Source organism: Pseudonaja textilis, chromosome 1 (assembly GCF_049901715.1).
Source record: "Pseudonaja textilis isolate UNSWEBS1 chromosome 1, rPseTex1.2, whole genome shotgun sequence".
Lineage (NCBI taxonomy): Eukaryota > Metazoa > Chordata > Lepidosauria > Squamata > Elapidae > Pseudonaja > Pseudonaja textilis.
This window is the reverse complement of record NC_141990.1, coordinates 159,147,656-159,168,910: the sequence shown is the minus strand read 5'-3', so window position 1 is coordinate 159,168,910 and position 21,255 is coordinate 159,147,656. Positions and strand designations below refer to the sequence as shown.

The 21,255-nt window shown below is 36.7% G+C and overlaps 3 protein-coding genes across 6 annotated transcripts in view; 2 read left to right on the top strand and 1 right to left on the bottom strand.

Annotated features, from left to right (window-relative positions):
* PCNT (pericentrin) overlaps positions 1-2,593 on the bottom strand; it is a 79,227-nt gene extending 76,634 nt beyond the window's left edge. For both annotated transcript variants that reach the window (XM_087919448.1, XM_026707598.2), the window contains exons 1-3: positions 2,346-2,593; positions 774-929; positions 211-466 (exon numbers count right to left, since the gene is read on the bottom strand). In XM_087919448.1, coding sequence (XP_087775574.1) covers positions 211-466; positions 774-929; positions 2,346-2,408 — 475 coding nt within the window. In that variant the 5' untranslated portion in view covers positions 2,409-2,593. The remainder of the gene's footprint in view (positions 1-210; positions 467-773; positions 930-2,345) is intronic.
* Positions 2,594-2,606: 13 nt separating this feature from the next.
* C1H21orf58 (chromosome 1 C21orf58 homolog) lies at positions 2,607-17,287 on the top strand. Of its 2 annotated transcripts, none has more exons than XM_026707791.2 (9): positions 2,607-2,848; positions 5,894-6,077; positions 6,808-6,862; positions 7,301-7,374; positions 7,869-8,054; positions 9,170-9,287; positions 9,829-9,965; positions 10,889-11,097; positions 12,841-17,287. In XM_026707791.2, the coding sequence occupies exons 2-9, from the start codon at positions 6,021-6,023 to the stop codon at positions 12,860-12,862; spliced, it is 858 nt and encodes a 285-aa protein (XP_026563576.2). In that variant the 5' UTR covers positions 2,607-2,848; positions 5,894-6,020; the 3' UTR covers positions 12,863-17,287. The 2 variants fall into 2 exon arrangements, with proteins under 2 accessions (XP_026563576.2, XP_087775603.1); XM_087919477.1 differs by lacking the exon at positions 12,841-17,287 and adding an exon at positions 11,487-11,610.
* A 1,268-nt stretch (positions 17,288-18,555) lies between these two features.
* KMO (kynurenine 3-monooxygenase) overlaps positions 18,556-21,255 on the top strand; it is a 32,313-nt gene continuing 29,613 nt past the window's right edge. The window contains exons 1-2 of one of the 2 annotated variants that reach the window (XM_026707642.2): positions 18,556-18,633; positions 20,062-20,131. In XM_026707642.2, the coding sequence (XP_026563427.2) occupies positions 18,580-18,633; positions 20,062-20,131 (124 nt within the window). In that variant the 5' untranslated portion in view covers positions 18,556-18,579. The remainder of the gene's footprint in view (positions 18,634-20,061; positions 20,132-21,255) is intronic. The other variant, XM_087919475.1, reaches the window with a different exon arrangement.

Genomic DNA, 21,255 nt, shown 5'->3' with positions numbered 1-21,255 from the left:
AATTCATTTCATTTTTTAAAATTTTTACTGGCAATTCATTTTTTATTTCATTTTATTTAATTTCACTGAATATTCTGTATTATCTATTATTACAGTATTTGAGATTCATTTTGCTTCCTATTTATTGCTTCCAATAAAAAATCAACTCATCAAAAAAAATCTGGTGTTTTATTAATCATATTCTCGAGTCAGAATCTATAAGTTGTATACCCATGTCAAGTTGATGCTTCAAAACCATTTCTTCCTTTTCTTTCTGATTCTGTTTGTTTATGTGCTCCAGTTCAAAATGGTATTGACTTTGCAGAACTGCAATTTCTTGAGCATGCTTATCATTGAGCATTTGACGGAGCTCCTTTAGGGCAATTTCCTTCTCCTTTGTCAGATTCATTTGCATTAGCTCCATCTGAGTTGTGCATATGTTATTTGAACTTAGTCTTATGGCTTCCAGTTTAAGATTATCTGGGACCTACAAATTAAAGAAGACAGCATATGAATGGATATGCTTTATTATAATTATCATTAATTTCTCACAGTATTAAGAGTTCCAATGCTATGCTTTTGGGAATCAAGTTGTTACTAAAAACAGAAGATATATTAGGTTTATATGGGGTTTTGAGGGCAGCATGCTATTTCCTCACAGCTTGGTTTCATAATTAGTATAATATCATGCTGACAATATAAATGGCACAAATTAAAAACTCTATTGGTTGCAATCAATGGGGATTTGAGATCTGCAATAGGCAAGGACTTTATAATTCTATTGAATATTTTACCTCAGCTTGCTGCAGCTCTCCTTGAAGTGTAGCTTCCACTTTTTGTTGCAAGTCTTCTAATATCTGCTTTTGTTCCTCCATCAGTTTAGCATGTAGGTTTTTGTTCTCTTCTTCACACTTAAAAAATTCACCTATGTCATAATCTTGTTCTTGAACCTAAGAAGTAAAAAACACTATGTATATTTATACACAAGAACATTCATATATCCATCAGAAACATGATAACCGGATTTCAAGATTGGAAACTAAATTTGCTTTTTATTATAGCCCTGAGATCCAGCAGCTGCAGTAAACATATACTTAGAATTAAGTAACTCCAAATTCAAGACTATTTTAAGTATCAGAACTGAACTTACAGTCCTTTTTTTAAAAAAAAAAAGTTTCCTTCATCAGCAATATGCTTTACTGTTTGGGGTTGGTCATTTTTTTCTGCTGATTTAAACAAATTGGATCAGGAATGCCCAATGTTCTATTTCAAATCACCAAGTTATCCAGATATACCTTCACTCTTCTGATAACAGCATAAAGGATTATTAAAGTGTAAGTTACCTCCAAGATTACAAGAGTTTGATTTGTGTATCATTTGCATACTACATTAAGATAGTTTTAATATTTTTGCTATAATTAGATTAGCATCAATTTATCCCATCTGTTACTAATGAATTCAAAGTATTCTGAAATCTTGCAGCATCTTTATTCAATATTCTCTTTTTCTTTAAAGAGATCAATTTTAAGACGCTTATCTTCATTTCCCTGGTTTTCTGGATTATCCCTGCTAAATCAGATCCTCATTCATTTCTAAAGCAAATTCCTTTAACTTAAGGAAGTCTTACTTTTTGATATTTACTGTTTTAAAGTACTGACAGTGAATTTAAATATATGTCTGTAATGTAAGCAGTTGGGCCAACAAACTATGGCCAGCATTGCAACTATTAAAAGTATATTAATCCAATTTCAGGTTTTTCCCCCTCTACAATACCTCTAATAAAAGTAACTGCTTGTAACGCTATTTATATGCGGCCCGTGATTCTGAGCAGTTTACAATTTTTTTATTTATTTATTTGTCAAGCAAGTATCAGATAACAGGTGTAAGCATTTCATACATGAAAACGAATGAAAACGAAGAACGCAGAAACACAAAAACAGCAGAACACACAGAATCTATTTAGTCTTCTATCGGTGCAGGACGGACTGATGTAGTGTGCCCGTTTAAGCGGTGAAGAGCTGTCAGCCGTTCCTAACGGCGAAAGGAAAGCGGGGAAACAAATAAGACGCCCTCGGCGAAAGACCAGTTGAAGAAACTGGACCTCCTAAGAAGGCGGGAATTGCTACTGCATTGAGGCAGGGCTACAGGCAACCCCCCCTAAAGGAGGGGGGGCAAGGAGAACCATGCCCCGTGCAGACACGCGCATCTCACACCCGAGGCGGCGAGAAGGACCCTTCCCCACACGGCACACAACAGACCCCCCCCACGGACACTCCGGATGGAGCATTCGCCTCCTCCCTCAGGCAGCTCGGAAAATAAGCGTCTGCCTCTGCGACCGCTCCCCGCCCCCGCCCAAAGCAACGCACCTCTGGAGGAGCGCGGGGGCTGCCAGCAGCCTCACGAACTCCTGCCTCATCCTCCCCTTCCATGTCCAACTGACGATTTCACTCTCGGCCAGCAACGGTCGCGCAACCCGTGGAGGCCTCTAACTTTCAACCAATGGGCTTCCTTAGCGTCATCCATAGCCCCTCCCACCCAGGTGCCCTTGGCAAAGCCCAAGCCAAACAGCCGCGAACCAATAGGGAGCCAGTAGCGGGCTCGACGCTCCGAACTCAGCTCTCGGCGGAGCTTCCGGAATGTGTAATCGCCGGAAAAGGGAGGGGTGTGACACCCTAAGAACTCCGAACCTCTTTTGGGGGTCCTTGGGGAAACAAAGCTTTCTTTTGGTTTCGATTGTCAGCGTAAGGAGCCTCTGTGGTGCAATGGTTAGAGTGCAGTGCTGCAAGCTACCTCTGCAGCCAGCTGCCTACAATTTAGCAGTTCAAATCCCACCAGGCTCAAGGTTGACTCAGCCTTCCATCCTTCCGAGGTGGGTAAAATGAGGACCCAGAGTGTTGGGGGCAATAGGCTGACTCTAAACCGCTTAGAGAGGACTATAAAGCGGTATATAAGTCTAAGTGCTATTGCTACTGCTATTTCAAACTGCAGCCTGTCTAGGAGCTTCAGTATTGTGTACAAAAGATGGAGCCAGAAAGTTATGTACTAAATGCCATACGAATTCATTCTAGCCTTTTTCTGCCGCCCCTGGCACAGCCATTGCTATAGTAGTTTTGTGTTTATATTATTTTTCACCGTTGTAAGCCATCCTAGGTTGTGTGTGATTGGGTGGGCAAAGAAAATGAAAATGGCAGAGTATTTTTGGACGGCTTATTACTTTTGTGGAAGAAAACATAGTAATTTTCACTGTCCCATAACTTTTCTCAATCGCAGTCTAATCTAGTACACTAGTGAAGAAGAAATAAGATACTGCTTTGTTCTCAAAGCTCCATTAATACAGTACAGCAAAGCAAAAGCAAGGATTTCCTCCATATAGAAGAGCCGCCGGCAATAGGAAGAGGAAAAGGCAGTGACGTAGATTTTAATTCTTTGATGTTTACCAATCAAGCTCTTTTCCTCCTATATTAAATTAAGAAAATTTATCTTAAGAAAAGCAGACATTTCTCAAGCACTAATCAGCAAAAAATGATAAGAAATATAGAGTGGAATAGCTTCAAGGTAGTTGCGGTTTCCTTGATGGCTTGTATATTTCTTCCCTGAAAAGACCTGGAACCGACTGTATTAATTGCACATTTACTATTTTGGCGTTGAAGTGTTTGATAGATTTTTCCTACAAATGTGAGATTGGATATACTACATGTCACGAGTGAGCTGCTTTGTTTACAGCACTGAAGCTACATTCTGCTTCTGTACCACTTGAAATAGTTTGTACTATTTGTATTCCTCCTGCCCAACCTTTGGACAAGTCCTTGTGGTTTTCTTGGCAAGATGTGCAGAACTGGTTTGCTGTTTGGTTTGCTGGTTTGCTCCTTCCTGGGCTGAGTTTTGTGCCTAGAGCAAGACTAGAATTCAGAATGTTTCACTGGCAACCATGATTTCTACAAATCAGTCCACCAATATGTTTTAAAGACTGCTTCATTGTACAGGTAGTCCTCAAGTTACGTCCACAATTGAGCCCAAAATGTATGTTGTTAAGTGAGAAATTTGTTAAGTGAGTTTGCTCCATTTTACAACTTTTCTTGTCACATTTGTTAAGTGAATCACTGCAGTTCATAAATTAGTAACTTGGTTGTTAAGTGAATCTGACTTCCCCATTGACTTTGCTTGTCAGAAGGTTGCAAAACCGGATCACATGACTCCGGGACACTGCGACCAACATACATGTGAGTCACTTTTTCAGTGCTTTGAATGGTCACTAAATGAACTATTATAAATCGAGGACTACCTATATTGATGAATAATTGTGCCTACCGTCCCTGTCCTATTGTCCCCAATTATTATTTTCAATTTTTTGTATTTAAACTTATGTTTATTCTTGTTTCTGTTGTAAGCTTTTGACAAATAAATGAAATAAACTAACTTTCAGTTCACCCATATATCTTCTCATAATTTCATATCTTCACATATTTAGCAGGAAGGGTTAATCAACTAACTTCAGGACGTAACACAACTCTTTTAGAAAAAGGCGTTTGAAAAAAGACACCTTTGAAGCCTGAGAACTATGATAACTAACCTAATAACTAATCCCACAAATTTTCCAGGGTCATTGAATGAAATTCAAGTCCTGTTGCTGAAATTCCACTGTCTGAAAAACTATATTATAACTTGTATACAAAGATCCATTACCTAAGAAAAGTGTACAAATGTGAAAAAAATGGAATAGCATCATTTCTGACTGAGAAGTGTTATTAAATATTTGTGAACTCAGTCCAGATACATTTTTAAATGTTGCTGGTGAAATATTGCGAACATAGTTGTGTAGATCTTTCAAGTCATTTTTTATTCCTGCCTGTCCACGGAATTAAGCTAGAAACTGGTAGACTGTTAGCTTTCATACCACCCTAGGCACAAAGCCAGCTGAGTGACCTTGGGCTAGTCATTCCCTCATAGCCTTAGGAAGAAAACAATGGCAAATCACATCTGAAAACACCTTAATAAGAAAACTGCAGTGGTTGTCCAAAGCAGTCACTAACAGTCAACGCTGATTCTAAACTACACACACACACACACACACAGCGGATACATACAATCTCAGATGTGAATACACTGACTATACTTCTAATTAATAATGTAGGAAAGTATTTTTCACATATTCTGTGCTGACTATCTTTGCAATAGTTTATAATTAGCTGTCCTGGGCTTAAAACAATTACTTTAGGCCATATGAGATAGTATTTTTTGAAGCAGCAATCTTTTAATTATTAATTGGTACATTTTGTTGCTTGGGATTTCTTTATATTTTATCTGTGATTGGCCAGACACTGAAACAAATTAGGAGACCTAAGTCAGTGGTCTTGATATATATATATTATTACTTGTTATTGATCAAATCTACTTAAGGTTAATCTTCAACATAACTATACAATCTTCATTCTATTTTTCTTTGATTTCTGAAACCATGATTTTAATGAACATAAATTGGTGCTTTATATTGTCAAATATTGGTCGTAGTATGAAATTTCAGGAATTATTCTTAACTCTAGTTTGGGAAACTCCTGGTTGATACTTCAATTTATAGAATCACAATGGATAGCCTCACCCATTTTGTTTCTGTCTTTCTCTGATGACCAAATATTGTATGAGCTAGGTGAGTACTAATCCTTGGAAATACATATGGTTTAAATTATGACCAACAGATGTGACGCTAACTCGTTCTGTAGGCTTAACAGAGTTATTCAGAAGAGGGTGTTAGCAACACACAGGGTTGGGCACATTGAACTTCCACTGGAAGAATCAGCAGCCCTAAAGAAAATATTGTTATTGTTCTAGTGAAACAATATCTTAGCAACCATGTTGAGTGTACATTTCAAAAGACATGGTGCAGTTTTAGAAGTTTCTGTTTTCCTTGTGACCACAGCCTGCAGCTCTTACTGAGAAAAAAATACATGGAAACTCATAACGAAGCTGGAGAGAGAGAAAGTTAACCCATGTTCAAAATAATGTAGCTTACCAGCCACATATTACCTTGGAATTTTCCCCCAGTGATGGAGTCTAATGTGGCTGATCATATGACCCATCTGAAGCTCAAACTCCTTGAAAAGGTAAGCTGATTTGTCTACAATGATATCCAAGCATTAACTACCCAGTAATAAGACAGGGGGGAAAAATCTATCAATTAAAATAGAGATTTTTGCATTACTGTTAGTTGTGTCATACTGAACGTGTCAAGAATGCTATGTATGCATACAGATGTAGCTTTAGTCAAGTATTCCTGATAATTTGGGCCTTTCCCCAATTTGTGTTGAAGTCCTATCTGCCTATCAGAAAGTCTTACTGTCATAAACTTTACTGTCCTGTTGCCAAGTCATATCCTACTTGTATTGCCTGAGTTCCATAAACTGCTTTGGAGGCACCAACTGACAAAAGTACACAGATATTTGAAAGTTACCCAAGAAATGTGTTAGAATAGTGGAGGAAACCCTGCTTTTACACTGGTCTAGCTAAGGACAATTTACACTGATTGCTGGCTAGGGTTAAGATATAAAGCAAGAAACAAAATGGATATCAGAGGACATTGGTGCTATCAAGTCCAAGAGGGATGTTTGTTCTGATACTGAACAATAACAAATCGAGTTTTACATAATTCAAGATTTATGTAAAGTTTGATTGTTCCCCACAGATTCCTTTTCTTAAGAATCAATGTTTTTTATTATAAAAACTTAATGTCTTAAAATTAATGTGGGAAGTTACAGGGTTGTTTTTTTTAAAATAATCCTTCTATTAGGTTCCTTCCAACTCTGTAATTCTGTGTATGTGTATATTGTTCTGCAGAAATTAGAAAATGAACGTGAAAACTTGGATGACTCTGAATCACCCTTCTCTACAAGTAAGCAATAAACCATATTTGTACTGGAATTATGTATGATGTCAAGCTATGGATTACAATAAAGAACTGCAGAATTAATCCCATCTGGATTTAATATCTGCCTAAAAATATTTTATCACAAAGTTTTATTGATCAGGTTAATTAATTAATTGCTACACATATGGAGGAAGAAAGTTAAAATTATCAGTGTTAACAAAAGCATTAATGTAGGATTGCAGGTCTATGTATATGTACTTGCAGAGCTGTCCTGTGCCATTAAAGTGAAATCTCCATATGGCACAACTTACCTCTTTCTAAGTATGTTGATATACTGTATATTGTTTTTATTACTTTTCATTATCTATTTAATGTGTTTATAATTTATTATTAGCTGCGTAGACTCCATCAGATCTGGGATCTTTTTAAACGACATATTAATGTCACCCATATTTTTTGCAGGGAATTATGACAATTATGGCTATGCCTTACAAAGTGCACTGAGAAGAAAGAAAGATCTTTTACAGCAGCTCAGAGTATGATATCCCTAATTTTTGTCATTTTCTTTAAAAATGGAATAAAGTATACTTTCTTCTGCTCACTTCTTACTATGTTAATATATTTTAATTCTTTGCTGGATAATATTATCAGTTTAGATAAGATGTAGTGGGAATTTAAGAAAAGTAAAAATTCTAGGGAAAAGCGAAGTAATTTTGAGTAGGTAAATTTGGGAGGAGAGGCAAGGAAACTTATTGTTGCATCATGATTCTTTTTCTTTTTGAAAAGGACAATCTCTTATTAAATATTAAAGTTTAATAACATTGGAAGGTGGAGTTATGCAGTATAATATCTATTTCCCTCCAATATGTTGAATACAATTAATGAAAAGTGTAATGTTCTTTTTTTTTTTGCTAATGTCTTTAGCAACAAAAGACTATATACTAGAAATGTCTTCAGTTTCTGCCTTGCTACAGGTTGGTTTTCTTTAAGCAACTGTATGAGTTTAGAAAAACTATACTTTGTATTATAGGAACAAAATCTTTTGGAAGAGCTTTCAGTACCACCAAGTTTACCAAGAATTCATAAAAAGCCCTTGAAGCCACATCATATCTACCAAATTCCTCCTCCTCCTCCTTCTCCTCCTCCTCCTCCTCCTCCTCTTCCTCTTCCTCCTCCTCCCCCTCTACCTCAACAACCAAGAATTATCCAACAAACAGTAAGTGTTTCCTGCTTTATTTCAAGGAGGAACAAAAAAACCCATCAAACTAATACAAACAAAACCAACTGTGGGCAGCATAAATTCATTATATGACAAGTCTGGAACATCATTTCATCAGTGCATCATGATTTCATAAGATCTTTTGGGGCATTGTTGAGTTTGTTCCAGATTTTATAACTAGCAACTTGATTGCAGATATTAATGAGAACTGTATTATATTCACTATCTAATTTCTGCTTATTAGGCTATGCAGGTTTCTGCATATCAAGCAGGCCGAGTTACTTTGTTGTGCCCTGGTCAGATGGCAATTCTTGATGAACAAAATTTGGTGGCAGGCAGTCTAATTTCAATTCCTTAACAAATTACCCTGAAGATGACACCACATATTAATTGGTGAATGGTCCAACAGTGTGTACATTAAAGCACTTTAGCACTGATATGATAAATTTAATGTTGAAGATTTAAATAAACTTTACGTTCAATTTGAGTAGCATAATCTGAGATCCCAAAACTCTAGGTACAACTCTTAGAATTGTACCAGTCATGACCAACTGTAATTTCTAATAGAAGAATTATTAAACACATGGAAAGTAATACTCATAAGCATTTATATTGTTATGTTACGTTGCGTTACGTTACGTTACGTTACGCTATGCTCTGATTGTTATGTCATGTCATGTTACATATAATCAAATCAATTTATACGGCTGCTACAAATGCAATTCTGGGCAGCTATTAACATATTAAAAGAATAGAGAAATAGATAAAACATAAATATTATATTTAAAATGCTTGTGTTGTATTTCTTCCTCTATTGTTAAATTAAATCTACAGTAATTTTATTTTTTGTCCTGGTCATTCCCCACTTCTTTGCAATGATCTTTTCAATCTTTGTGAATCAGCATGCAATTCTTCAGAACATACAGCTTTGCTAGCCTCTCTTCTCTCCATTAAGCTCTTCCTAGCTTTCACTGTTTGTTTGCTCAGTGAATTCTATGTAAGTATAACGTTTTAATTATTTAATACGTTGTCCATTAACTTCACTCAACTACATGTATAAGAATGGAGCAACAGTTTACTCTTTAACTATTCTTATTTTTTCCTTTTGCAAGTTACCACAGCAACCAGCAACTATAATTCAACAAATACCTTCATATCAGCCACCATTCATTACACAGATTCCATCTCCACAGTCCTTTTCAGTACCCAGATCTGGGAGCATTAAAGAAGGTATTTGTGTTCAAAAATTATAACAATGTGTAGGACTAACTCTCATTTAATATAGTAGCACTAACTTCAACATGTATTACTCTGCTATAATGTAGGCAAGTAGCTAAGAACCTGCTTTGTTTTTTTCCCATTCAGTTGAAAGATTGTAATGTCCTTTCCTTAGCAAACTTTAGAGTCTTTGAATCATTTTTATATCTGTTTAAAAATTCCTAGACCTAGATTCTGTCTGGGCAGACTTTGAAAATAAAGGAATTGTTAAACTAATTATTTCCTTCTTTGTTGAAGAACTCTATGTACATCTGTAGTATGTCCACTGTGTAACATATTCAAGTTCTTAACATTTGTGATTATTCATACTTTTAAAACATAAATTTTGCAGCTCAGCTAATACTAGGCTACTTATTATTATTATTTTTTTAAAGGCATTGATCTGAGAGATTATGTTGTTCAAATGGCTGCATTTCACCCTTTGGGTTACCGGTACATTATGTTCTCCATTATAATCATAGGGTGGTCTTAAATTGTCTTTTATCCTTTATAGATATGGTAGAAATGATGCTAATGCAAAATGCACAGATGCACCAAATCATTATGCAGAACATGATGCTGAAATCTTTACCACCAACATATTCACCAACTGGTGGGTACGGAGTCCCTATGCTGCAACATGGACAACAGGTAGCTATATTTTTAAAGGACTTTCAGTAATAACTACTTAGTCTGAGTCATATCTGTACATTTATGTGTGCTAATCATTTGAATGGTTAGTGTCATTCGAATTGAGATTCTTAAAAGGCTGGATTATAGTGTACAGATAGTTCTTATTTAGGGACTACAATTAGGCCTGGCAACTCTGTCATTAAGCAGAGTGGCTAACTAGCAAATCACACAAACGGGACTGCGCTTTCCTTTTCCCCACTCCCCCAACTCTGCAATGCTCAGCCTGACACTGGGATAATTAGCAAAAAGGGAATGTTTCTAGTTACAGTCATTGGAGAGGAAAGGATGACATCTGAGTAAGTAAGAAGAACCGTTATGGGAAATATACATCAAAAGGAATGCACTGGCACCAGGGATCACAAAGGTACAACATAAAGCAGCCTGCTATATTCCTCATTGTGTGCTTGCTTACTTCTTATAATCCCTTCCACACTCCATTCTCTCTGCTGTTGGGGAGGGGACTTCTATAGGCAATCCACTGTATCTAACCCTTTTTTCACCTATTTTTTTCCCATTTGAAACCTAAGCTTTACAATATTTAAAGATTTCAGTACTGAAATTACTTCTTTGAACTGCATGCAGAAGTATAGTTTTGGCAAACTTCAAAAGTATGTTAGCATTTCCAATCAAAACAAGGGAAAGCCTTATAGAATGAAATGTTTTGTGCGTCTTGCAACATGAAAGGTTGGTCCTCCCTCGGTGGAGTTTGTAATGGTGGGAAGTGAGTTAGTCACTGATTTATTAATGTATTTTGTGAGCCTGAAACAAAGGAGAAAAAATGAATTTTAAACCATAAGCTTCAAATCAGTATTGAAATCGTGGCATCATTTGACTTGATGTATTTAATATATTATCCTGATTTTTTAAAAAAATATCTGCAGCTTACAGGTCCTATTCCAGTAAGAGTGGAGAGATCACGACCATCAACTGTGCATCATCATCACTATACATCTTTAGGAGCACCAGTTATTCCTTCTCAAAGTGGCTTCCCCATGTGGCCATTAGTTCTGCAACCTGGCCCAAGCCCACAACTGGAAGGTTTCCCATCCGAAGTTCATAATCTGCCCATTCCAGTTAATGCATCACACACGTAAGTCAAGAGTTTGCTACAATAGGAAAACTGGTTTCAAAGTTTTCTAAGACATTTGTTCTGTTTGTTTCCTTTTTACAGTATTCCAGTTCAGGTATATTTCTTTATGTATTAGCCATAAAGAATATCAGAGAAACAACAATAAGTTGTTGTGAAATATCAAAAGTAATCTTTTTAGGAATAGCAAGTTTTGTTATATTCCATTGTATCAATCTCATTTCAGTTTTCTAAGCAGATGTTAGGCCTTCGTAGCCTTCGAAAAGTTACCCTAGCAAGTCATATATAGATTACTTTCAAATGCTCAAAGGTGCACTAAAAGGAAAATAATCACATAAAGTTAGATCATTGTGTAAATATATATTTCTAATTACACATTTTTCTTCCCAAAGTGTGCCACCTCACAGACTCCTTGGATTACCTTTGGGTTTGTAGATTTCATAGCAACAATCTAGAAAAGGTAATTTGAGTGTAGACTTCCTTTATTTATATCAGGGCTACGTCAGCATGCCAGATTAGGCCTTTTCTGCCTGCTAACTCAATAGATTTGAGATTTTTTAAATTGTCCCACTAGGCACAACTCATAGTAAATTGCCACATAACAGTGATGTTACTCAGCGCCCTATCAGGCTTCTCTCATAACCTTGTTGAGCTTTTCTGCTGTCATAAAGTGAGGGCAGGATAAAGATGAACAATCCTGGATCTTGGAAAGCCGCCTCTAGATTTATAGGAGTAGAAACACGTTGACTAGACTTGGTGGGAATTATTGCCCAACACCCCTGGAAGGTTGAATTTGGACATTTTCAAATCTGTATTACCTATTGAGGAGGAAAGTAAACAAGCATCTTTTTCTAATTACTGTATACCATAGGAGTTCTGGTTACATCTTCTTGCATGAAACTTCTATTTGTTCAGGTGATCATTTTGTAGTAAGATTCTCCTGGAGCGGCTGGTATAGAGAACTCCTGTTAGAGAGAGTTAATCAGCATATTAGATAATGGAAGCTTATAAAGGCAAAGCTGTAAGTTCCCACATATTCTACTACGGAATTTATGATAGAGCCCATTTGAGTGTTAGGTACCATGGCTGCATAGCAATTTTTGCTGAGTTCAGAATGTGAATGAAAATAGCATGTAGCAAATGGATTGGAGGGTCTATTATGTGTTTTCTGAATGATTTCAGATAAAATATTGGCTCCAAAAGAATCTGAGAAAAATTTCTTTTATCTGGAATGGCCCTGTCAGTACCTAAAATTATATTTTTTTAAAAATTCTGGATATATATTTTATTTTCTGCCAGAATTAGGATGATGATGAACAGCTTATCAGTTTATCATTCTACATCTGGCTATTCCTATGATTTTTAATTTTAAAATTAGATTAGTAGTCTGCCTTTATATAATTATTTATTTTATATTTTTATACAGTAATAGAAAAATGTGGTTTATAGAAAGCCTATGATGCAGACATAGTAAATAGCAAAACATAATGGAAAGACATATTGTGCAGTTGATTTCAATTATTAATTAACTTCTTGACACTATAAAGATTTTATCCATGGAACATCTGAGATGCAAGATTTTGAAGCTAGAGAGAAGGAAAGAGAGTGTTGTTTGGTAGTATATATAAACTGTCTTTTCAAATTAGTTTTTTAGTTTCTTTTTTTTTTTTTATCTCTCCATCACTGTAGAAGTACACTATTACCTTGCTTAAATATTGTATACATACTAACTGATTTCTCTTACAGGTGGCTTGCAAAGGGGCAGTGAGTACTTAATTAAAAGCATTGGAGCTCTCTCATCTGACACTTTACTTCGCTGCAGACAGACAGAAATTATACACATTTGCTGAGAACATAGGGTTTGCAGTAAGGATAAAATTTCCACCCGATACAACAGTCTTATGCATCAATTCTATTTTAGCTATGCTACGTGATAAATAATGTGAACTGTATCCTGTTCATTCCTGTCACAGACATGAAAGAGGAGGAAGAATGCCATGGGAAAATAAGGAAAAGTGCCAGCATCCATGGCCATACTGGAAGCTCATGCTAGTTATGAGTTACATAGCAGCAGTCGTATGATAATAATTAGGAAGTGATGGAGACACCTTCTTTGTGCATTGTTCAATCAACCTAACAACATTTAAAATAGGATGTCACCCAAGAACCTTTCACTGCAAGGCAGTCTACAGGAGTGCTTCAACTAGGAGTTGATGGAAAATCACTGCTCTAATTATCCAACAAAAAGGAAAAAAAAGGGGTAGCATGGAGCACAGTGGCACAAATCTTCTGTAAGAATGGAAATAGTGTTTGATCACTGTTGCAACAGTGCATTGACTAGGGCATAAGGCTTGGAATCATGAGCTGCAAAACAAGCTCTATGAGATAGAACAGGAAGAAAATAATTGTGGTTTAGCTAGCAAGAGTGTCATAATATGCAAAAAAGAGAGAGAGAAAAAGGGGTGTCCCAGAAATCAAAACTATTGTGCGGGCTGTTCATAAAATACTTATTCTATTGCAAAATAATAGAGAACTTTTCTTTTGTGCACGTTAAATAATTCTGGGTTATATGTGCAGAATGTTCAAAGTTTAAAACTTCTAGGGCTTCTCACCAGGAGTGGATTGGAATCTTCTTTGCTATTTGAAAACAATGTTGTTGTTTAGTGTCAGGCCCAAGCCCAAGGAAAATAGAATGGAGTCCAATTGATTCTAATTCTTTATTTGCTTACATGTAATAAAAAAAGTCTTGCTAAATAGATACAGAGATAGAGATTCTAGAACAGAGGTATCAAATTCATGTTGTCACGGTGGCGTCACATCAGTGGTGGGATTAAAAAAATGTTACTACTGGTTCTGTGGGCATGGCTTGGTGGGCGTGGCAGGGGAAGGATACTGCAAAATCCCCATTCCCTCCCCATCCCATTAACCTGCTTTCCAGCTCTGTTCTCCTGTGCAGGGCAACCAAAGAAGACTCAGCCAATCAGCTGGGACCCAGGAGTCAGAGAATAGATGGGGGTGGGGCCAGTCAGAGGTGGTATTTGCCGGTTCTCTGAACTACTCAAAATTTCCGCTACTGGTTCTCCAGAACTGGTCGGAATCTGCTGCATACCACCTGTACATCACGTGATGTATCGGGACTTTTTTCCCCTTCATTAAGCCGGGCTTGGGCGTGGTCAGTGTGTGATGCATCCGGCCCATAGGCCGGGAGTTTTACAGCCCTGTTCTATGTAGAGTCTAACCATCCTGAAGCCATCCAGTCACTAAATGAACTGTTTTAAACCCTGGAATTCTGGGGAAAAGTTAATGCTGTTAGCCAATGAATTTACTTCAGCAGCAGATCCAGTTCTTTCAGAGACTGAAAAAATCCTCGTCCTTTTCTTAGTAATGACAATTCTAGATTTTACATTCAGCAAAATCCCTTTTCCTGTGTCAGTGGAGAGCTCTCCAACCTCCTCATGTTAATCAAGAGATCTGAAAGGGAACTGAACCCGTCCTTCCTTGAATACAATTACAGCTCTGTGCATGATCCAGGACCTAAATCAGGGCTCCTCAAACTTGATGGCTTTAAGACTTGTGGACTTAGCTCAGGAATTCTGGGAGTTGAAGTCCACAAGTCTTGAACTTGCCAAGTTTGAAGACCCTTGATCTAAATAAAGGGGAGTCCAGATTGTACTGACACCTTTATAAGTAAACATTAGAACTCTTTTTCAGTCCTATCACGTGAAGCATGACAGCTGGAGAAATTGGGGCAGGGTTGAATGTTACCCATCCTCCTCTAATTGAATTTTCTCCATATGCAAATCCCTGAATAAGATTTTTATTTCTTACGATATTCTGGCATAGAAGCAATTTTCAGAACAGAGGTCCTTCCAATCAGTCTCAAAGCTATTCTGCCTCTATAGAGATCTACATTTCATTATTATTATGCATGCAACATTGGAGAAGTTTCTCTGATGATTCAGACCACTTGTTATCAAATATAGCAAGAGAATGGGTATATAGAGAAGAGTTACAACAATGATATAAGCAGCAGGCAATCCTCTAGTCCTGAGCTAGGAGTTACCATGGGTGTCATGGAAACAAATGAGGATGGCATGTCCAGGCTTAGGGAAGCTCTGGTTTCTTAATGTTTAAACTTCAAACATCAACAATCCTTTCTGAATCTTTCTTTTCCCTCCAAATGGAATGAACTTGTGTTTTTTGTTTATGAAACTGTGCCACCAAAAACAGTAACAAACCAGGAAGTTGTTAAGTGAGACTTGCTCCATTTTATTATCATTTTGCCACAGTTGTTAAACAAATTATTGCAGTTTTTAAGCGAATCATGGTCATTAAGTGAATCTAGCTTCCCCCATTGATTCTGCTTGTTGAAAGCCAGCTGGGAAGATTATAAGTGGTGATCACATGATCCCAGAACAATGCAACTGTCATAAATACGTGCCAGGTGGCAAGCACCCAAATTTTGATCACATGACCATGGGGATGTTACAATTGGTCATAAGTCACTTTTTTCAGTGCCTCTGTAACTTTGAATGGTCACTAAATGAATGGTGGTAATTAAAGGATTACATGAATGGCTCTCAAGTTTCCACTTATGAGTTCTGCTTTGGAGCATGAATTTGCTCCTGAGTAATGTCTATGTCTGAGCATCCCCAACTGTGTATGTGAGGCTTGCAGTTCTTCAATAACTGTCTCTTGAGTGATTTGACAGAATCCATGTTAAAGTTTTAGAAGATCACGTGTTAGTGATAGGTCAAGTTCTTGAATGAAAGGTCAATACTCTCAGGCCAAATGTCTTTCCTTTAGGACTCTCAGATTGTGACTGCAAAATCTTATATGACTACTAGGTGGCAGCAGAGTCCTGCATGAAAGTCCAAGTCTGAATTTATGGCTGGATGTTTGCAGGACAGAACTGTTAGTCTTTTTGTTTCATTTATTTATTTAGGTGATTTGTCAATTGCTTACAAAATAATAGGTATAAGTATAAACATAGTTATGAATACATGAAATGGAAACATATAAAAAAATAAAAAGAAACAATAGGACAGGGATGGTAGGCACATGAAAGGAGTGAGGTCAATAGTAGGCAGTCTAAGGTTAAAAGTTTTGGGGATTTGGGGAAGAAACCACAGAGTCAGGTAGAGTATTCCAGACGTTGACCACTCTGTTGCTGAAGTCATATTTCCTGCAATCAAGTTTGGTGCGATTTACCTTGAGTTTTTTGTTTTATTTTGTTTCTATTCCCCATTTTGTATTGTAAGTGTATGCGAAATGGGAATTGAGATATCTAATACCCAGCTGTGTGCCTTATTATTTGATATAGTCTCCTTAATTATCTGCAGTGGTGTGTACAGGGTGAGACTGAGAGTATAAATGCAGTGTAATTTACAGGTACCATTTTTTCCTACACTGACATTCTATGCAAAATTCAACGAAATACACAATATTTACAGTTATTATAAATCCCAAAATTAAAGACTCTGGAAAGCTAAGGAGCTGGGGTTATGGACCACCAAGAAGATTGGCAAAAGTTTGGTGTAGTAAGAAGCAGCAGACCATGAGTTCAGCCCTTTTCTTATCCGTGAAAGCCAGCCCAGCTCGCCTCATAAGGTTGCTGTTATGGGGAAAATAGGAAGAGGAAGGTATGTTAGATATGTTTACCACTTTGAGTTATTTGTAAAAATAATAAAGGCGAGATATAAATACATTAAAAAAAACAGCAGTGGAAAGAGACTGAGAAGATTGGGTATTGGGCTTGTGAGAAGATACTTAGAAGATGTGGTAGCACTATGAATTTTTATAATACTAATTTTTACCCTTGCACAAGGGTAGAGTAGAAACAGCAATAATTTGTAGTTGAGCAAATAAAACTCAAATTCTAGTACCTAATTTTCTACCAATATTACATCTCAAACAGAAAATCTTAATTACAGAATTTCATTGTAAATTGATGTTTTATTTTATTTACATCTGTTCAGTCTGATACATTTTGTTTTTTCCTGGGATTGCAGTTCCAACCATTAAATTAATGCTGTAATTGGAAAGACCAAATCATTCAAAAGTATCTACAAATACATTTTCCTGTGCTTGTTTCACCAATTTATACAATAAATTATTATATTGTTCTCATGTAAGATTAAAATACTGTGTACTCAGAAGTCAAAATAAATAAAACATACTCCTGATAAAAAAACACTTGAAGTTTAGTATTTCTTTGCTTTTACTGCCCTATTTTACATGCGTAGCCCAAAAGGAACAAGCAGAATAAAGGGTTTGACTCATTGTTGCTTAAGCTTTTCAACAATGAGCGTGTGGCCATTTTGGGAGGGAGATTAAAAGATCAAGAATGCATCTGACACAACTTTCCTCCCCCATTGTGCTGGCATTGTGAGATTCAGGGAAGTAAATAAGGGTTGGGGGAGATCTTGTATTACAATGACAGGACACATTTTGTAATTTTGGCTCGCTGCACACATCACTTTCAGGGTCTGGACATTAAAACACATGAAGCTGCAGAGTCAGCTATTGTACTCAATTGTGCAATTGGTTTACAAATTAAAAGTGACAGATTGCTTTTACTGTGCTTTGTACCACATGTTAAACAAACTGAGTCAGATTATAGCATACTACAATTTATGAGGTAGTCCCATAGTCTGGCTGACTACTAGGATGTTTTTGAACTTTTTTCCCCCAAAAGATTCAGATTAAGAGTACCTACACTGGAAAGAAGAAAAAAACACTCCAGCCTGCTCTGATAATTAAAAAAAAATGGATTCACAACAGGAGCTGAGTGAGAAGCATACCTAGGACTTTCCCCATCCTTTTTTTCTACTGGTAGTCCTCAACTTAAAACCATTTGTTTAGAGACTATATGAAGTTACAACGGCAATGAAAAAAGTGACTTATGACCATTTTCACACTACCATTGCAGTCTTCCCATGGTTACATGATCTAAATTTGGATGCTTGGCAGCTGGCATGTATTTATGACGGTTGCATGTCTCAGGGTCATGTGATCGACTCTTGTGATCTTCTGACAAGCAGAATCAATGGGGAAGCCACTTAATGACTGTGCTACTAACTTAACAATTGCAGTGATTCACATAACAACTGTGGCAAGGAAGGTCGTAGAATGGGGCAAAAGTCACTTAACTGTCTTGCTTAGCAACAGAAATTTTGAGTTCAGTTGTGGTTGTAAGTTGAGGATTACCTGTACAGGTAACAGATACCAAAGTTCAGATTCAAATATTTTGTCTTGGAGGCAGTGAGGAAGGGGTGATCTTTAATCTTATTATCCTACTGCTGAAAGTTATATTAGAGAATAAACAACCTAAGAAAACCTGATGTCAAAATGTCATCTGCTTCTTCAAAATCTGGTTGGTCATAGAACTGAATGGAACCTCCTCTTTCTCCTCCCATGCAAGCATTTTTTGCTGAATGCAAGAAGACGGTTAGTCTGATTAGTCAAAGGAGAGATTTTCAAACCATGGATTCTTCTAAAACACAGAGAAGAAAAGTAGCTATAATTGGGGGAGGATTGGTAAGATCTTTTAAATTATTATAAAAATCTAAAAAAATATGATCACAGAATTGCAAACCACATTTTAATCATCGTTTCTAGGTATTGAATAGTGGCTATTTTTTTAATTTGAATGAATAGGAACCCTAACAAGGTTTGCCTATTTGACAGAAAATGTTTCAACCTTTGAGCTTTAGTGTGAAATATAAAAATCTGTTTAAGCTGAAAACAGTGGCACATTCTGTGATGAGAAAAGATTGCTTTCATGTCTCCTTACCTATGTTTACCCACAAGTATGTCATAATTTGTTTTCACCTTATCATATGGGTTTCTCAATAGCTTTTTAAATGCATTGGTAGGAATGCTGCTGGACCTGTTTGTTTTCAGCAGTAATCCCCAGTAAAAATTGTAGCTACTGAACTTATGTTGGTATTTTGGAGCACCGTTTTAATTTTTAATTAGCACCAGTCTGCAGAAATCAGAAGGCTACCATAAGATGTTCTATGTCTGCTAAGTATGGGATAGTGAGTGTGTGTGTGTGTGTGTGTGTGTGTGTGTGTGAGAGAGAGAGAGAGAGAGAGAGAGAGAGAGAGAGAATATGTATGTGTGTGGGAGACAGCCCCCCCCACTAATGCCACTTATTTTTATAAAAATGAATTGGGAAGAAATTTAATTTGATTCTGTGTAGGATTTAGCTTCTTGAAACTTTCTGAGACATTTGTTATTAAGGACAAGTGACTACAGTAACAGTTGCCTGTTTTATTATTAAAAGATATAAAGCCTCCGCTGTGTCTAAAGAAATCAGGATAAAGTAATATGGAAATTAGAATATGGTCCATAAACAACAAGGACACTTGTCTTTTCCTTAAAAGTTTCTAACTATGATACTGTGATATGAACTGCAGCAACTCAGTAGAACCAATTTTTCCTAATTGGGAAATTTCTGTGCATAAAAAAATACCTGGTAAAATTTGGTAAAATTTGTGGTTTTGAACAAATTAAAAAAGAAAGGAATTCTACAGACAAACATGCTTTAAATTCAGAATTGAGAGTGCTTGTGTGTTAAATAAATAAATGTAAAATAAAACATGATATAAAAATGAAAATATTATAATAGGGCAAAAACATATTTTCCAACTTGCTTTTGACTGTTTTAAGAAGCAATAATTTCCTTATTATCTGCATTTCTTTTTATAAAAGGAACTTCTTTATGTGGTTAGAAACAAGTGGTATGTTCAAAATCCTCACATTTCTAGCAGAGGAAACTCCTTCAACATTTACATTTTGTCAACATCTTATCATTTGGGGGGATTTGGTTGACTTGATTCTCCCCTACAAAAAAGGCTTCAAATATAATATGCATTTTGAAATCATGTAGCATTCTCTCAAATCCTTTTCTGCATATTTTTGTTTTTGACTCAAAAAAACACTGCAATACTTCTGTTGCAGGTGGGTTCTCTAAATGCTTCTTTCTTTGCAAGAAGGGGATTCCAAGTAGAACTGTATGAAGCAAGATCAGGTATGATCTGTTACTTGATAGTATACAAACATTTTAGAAGATAATCCTGCTTATATAGATGCCTGAAAGTCTCACTGGAATTTTGTTTTTGAAAATTCTCATTCTTTCAGGAGTGGAGATTTTATAGTATTAAATCACCAGGAAACTTCGATAATTAAAGATTATTTACAATAATACTTCAAGTAATAGTTTAGATTTGTAGATCAAATACAGTGTCTCTGTTATCCTTATATTTGCAAATTGGAGCAATAGGACCAGGGGTGCAATTCTACCATTTTAGACCTATTCTGGTGAACCCCTAGCTCTGAAGATCAGCTGGCAGCGAACCAGTTCACTGCGATGATCATGTCAGCCCGCCCAGCCCTGCGCTGTACGTACCTCTATCCTCTCAGCTGATTCACGTGGCAGAGCAGATTGCCACTCCTCAGCTGTGTTACTCCCCAGCAGTAACATAGCAGGCAAGATTTTTTTTTTCTGAAAGACGCACAAAGCATGCAATCACCGAACCAGTTCTTACATTGGCAGCATCCCACCACTGAATAGGACCTGCTTCTAAGCTTCCCATCAGTAAATTTATACCAAAATTTATGGATCAAAATTGCACAATCAGTAGAAAATTTGTAAAATATTTCTTTTACCCCAAATGTGATTTTAAAAACAGAAGAAAAATCTGTATGTTCAATTATGTTGCCTGTGAATATAGTATTCAGGATGGAGAATATATTTTCCTTTGGGTGGTGTCAGGCACAAGAAGGAGGTCAGCAAATCCTATGGAAACAATAGTGTTTGTGTGTTTGCGGGGGAGGGGCAGATTGAATCTCCTTGTTTGAAAAGCAATCCATTATCCATCAACACCCAAAAAGGGAGGGCAAGAGAGTCACAACGATGTAAGTAACATTGCACTGAAACCCCCACACCTCCCCATTGTGTAAAGCCATTCCCTCAGGGGCAGAAAATTGCTCTGAGGTCTGTATAGATTCTCAGTCACCCAGGTCATGGTTTGCCCCAAAAGTGCTTTTTCAGGAGGCAATTGGATTTTCTTGTTTTTTCTCTGAAGAAAAAACTATGCTTCTCATCCAAGAAGCTTCTTCAGCTCTGACTGGATGGTGGGGAATGGAAGGATT

What these genes read in the sequence shown, in the direction of transcription:
- C1H21orf58 (XM_087919477.1), top strand. Translation starts at nt 6,021, where the DNA reads ATGGAGTCTAATGTGGCTGATCATATGACCCATCTGAAGCTCAAACTC. An exon ending in TGAATCACCCTTCTCTACAA is followed by an intron (nt 6,863 to 7,300) that starts GTAAGCAATAAA and finishes TATTTTTTGCAG; the next exon opens with GGAATTATGACAATTATGGC. An exon ending in CAAGAATTATCCAACAAACA is followed by an intron (nt 8,055 to 9,169) that starts GTAAGTGTTTCC and finishes TCCTTTTGCAAG; the next exon opens with TTACCACAGCAACCAGCAAC.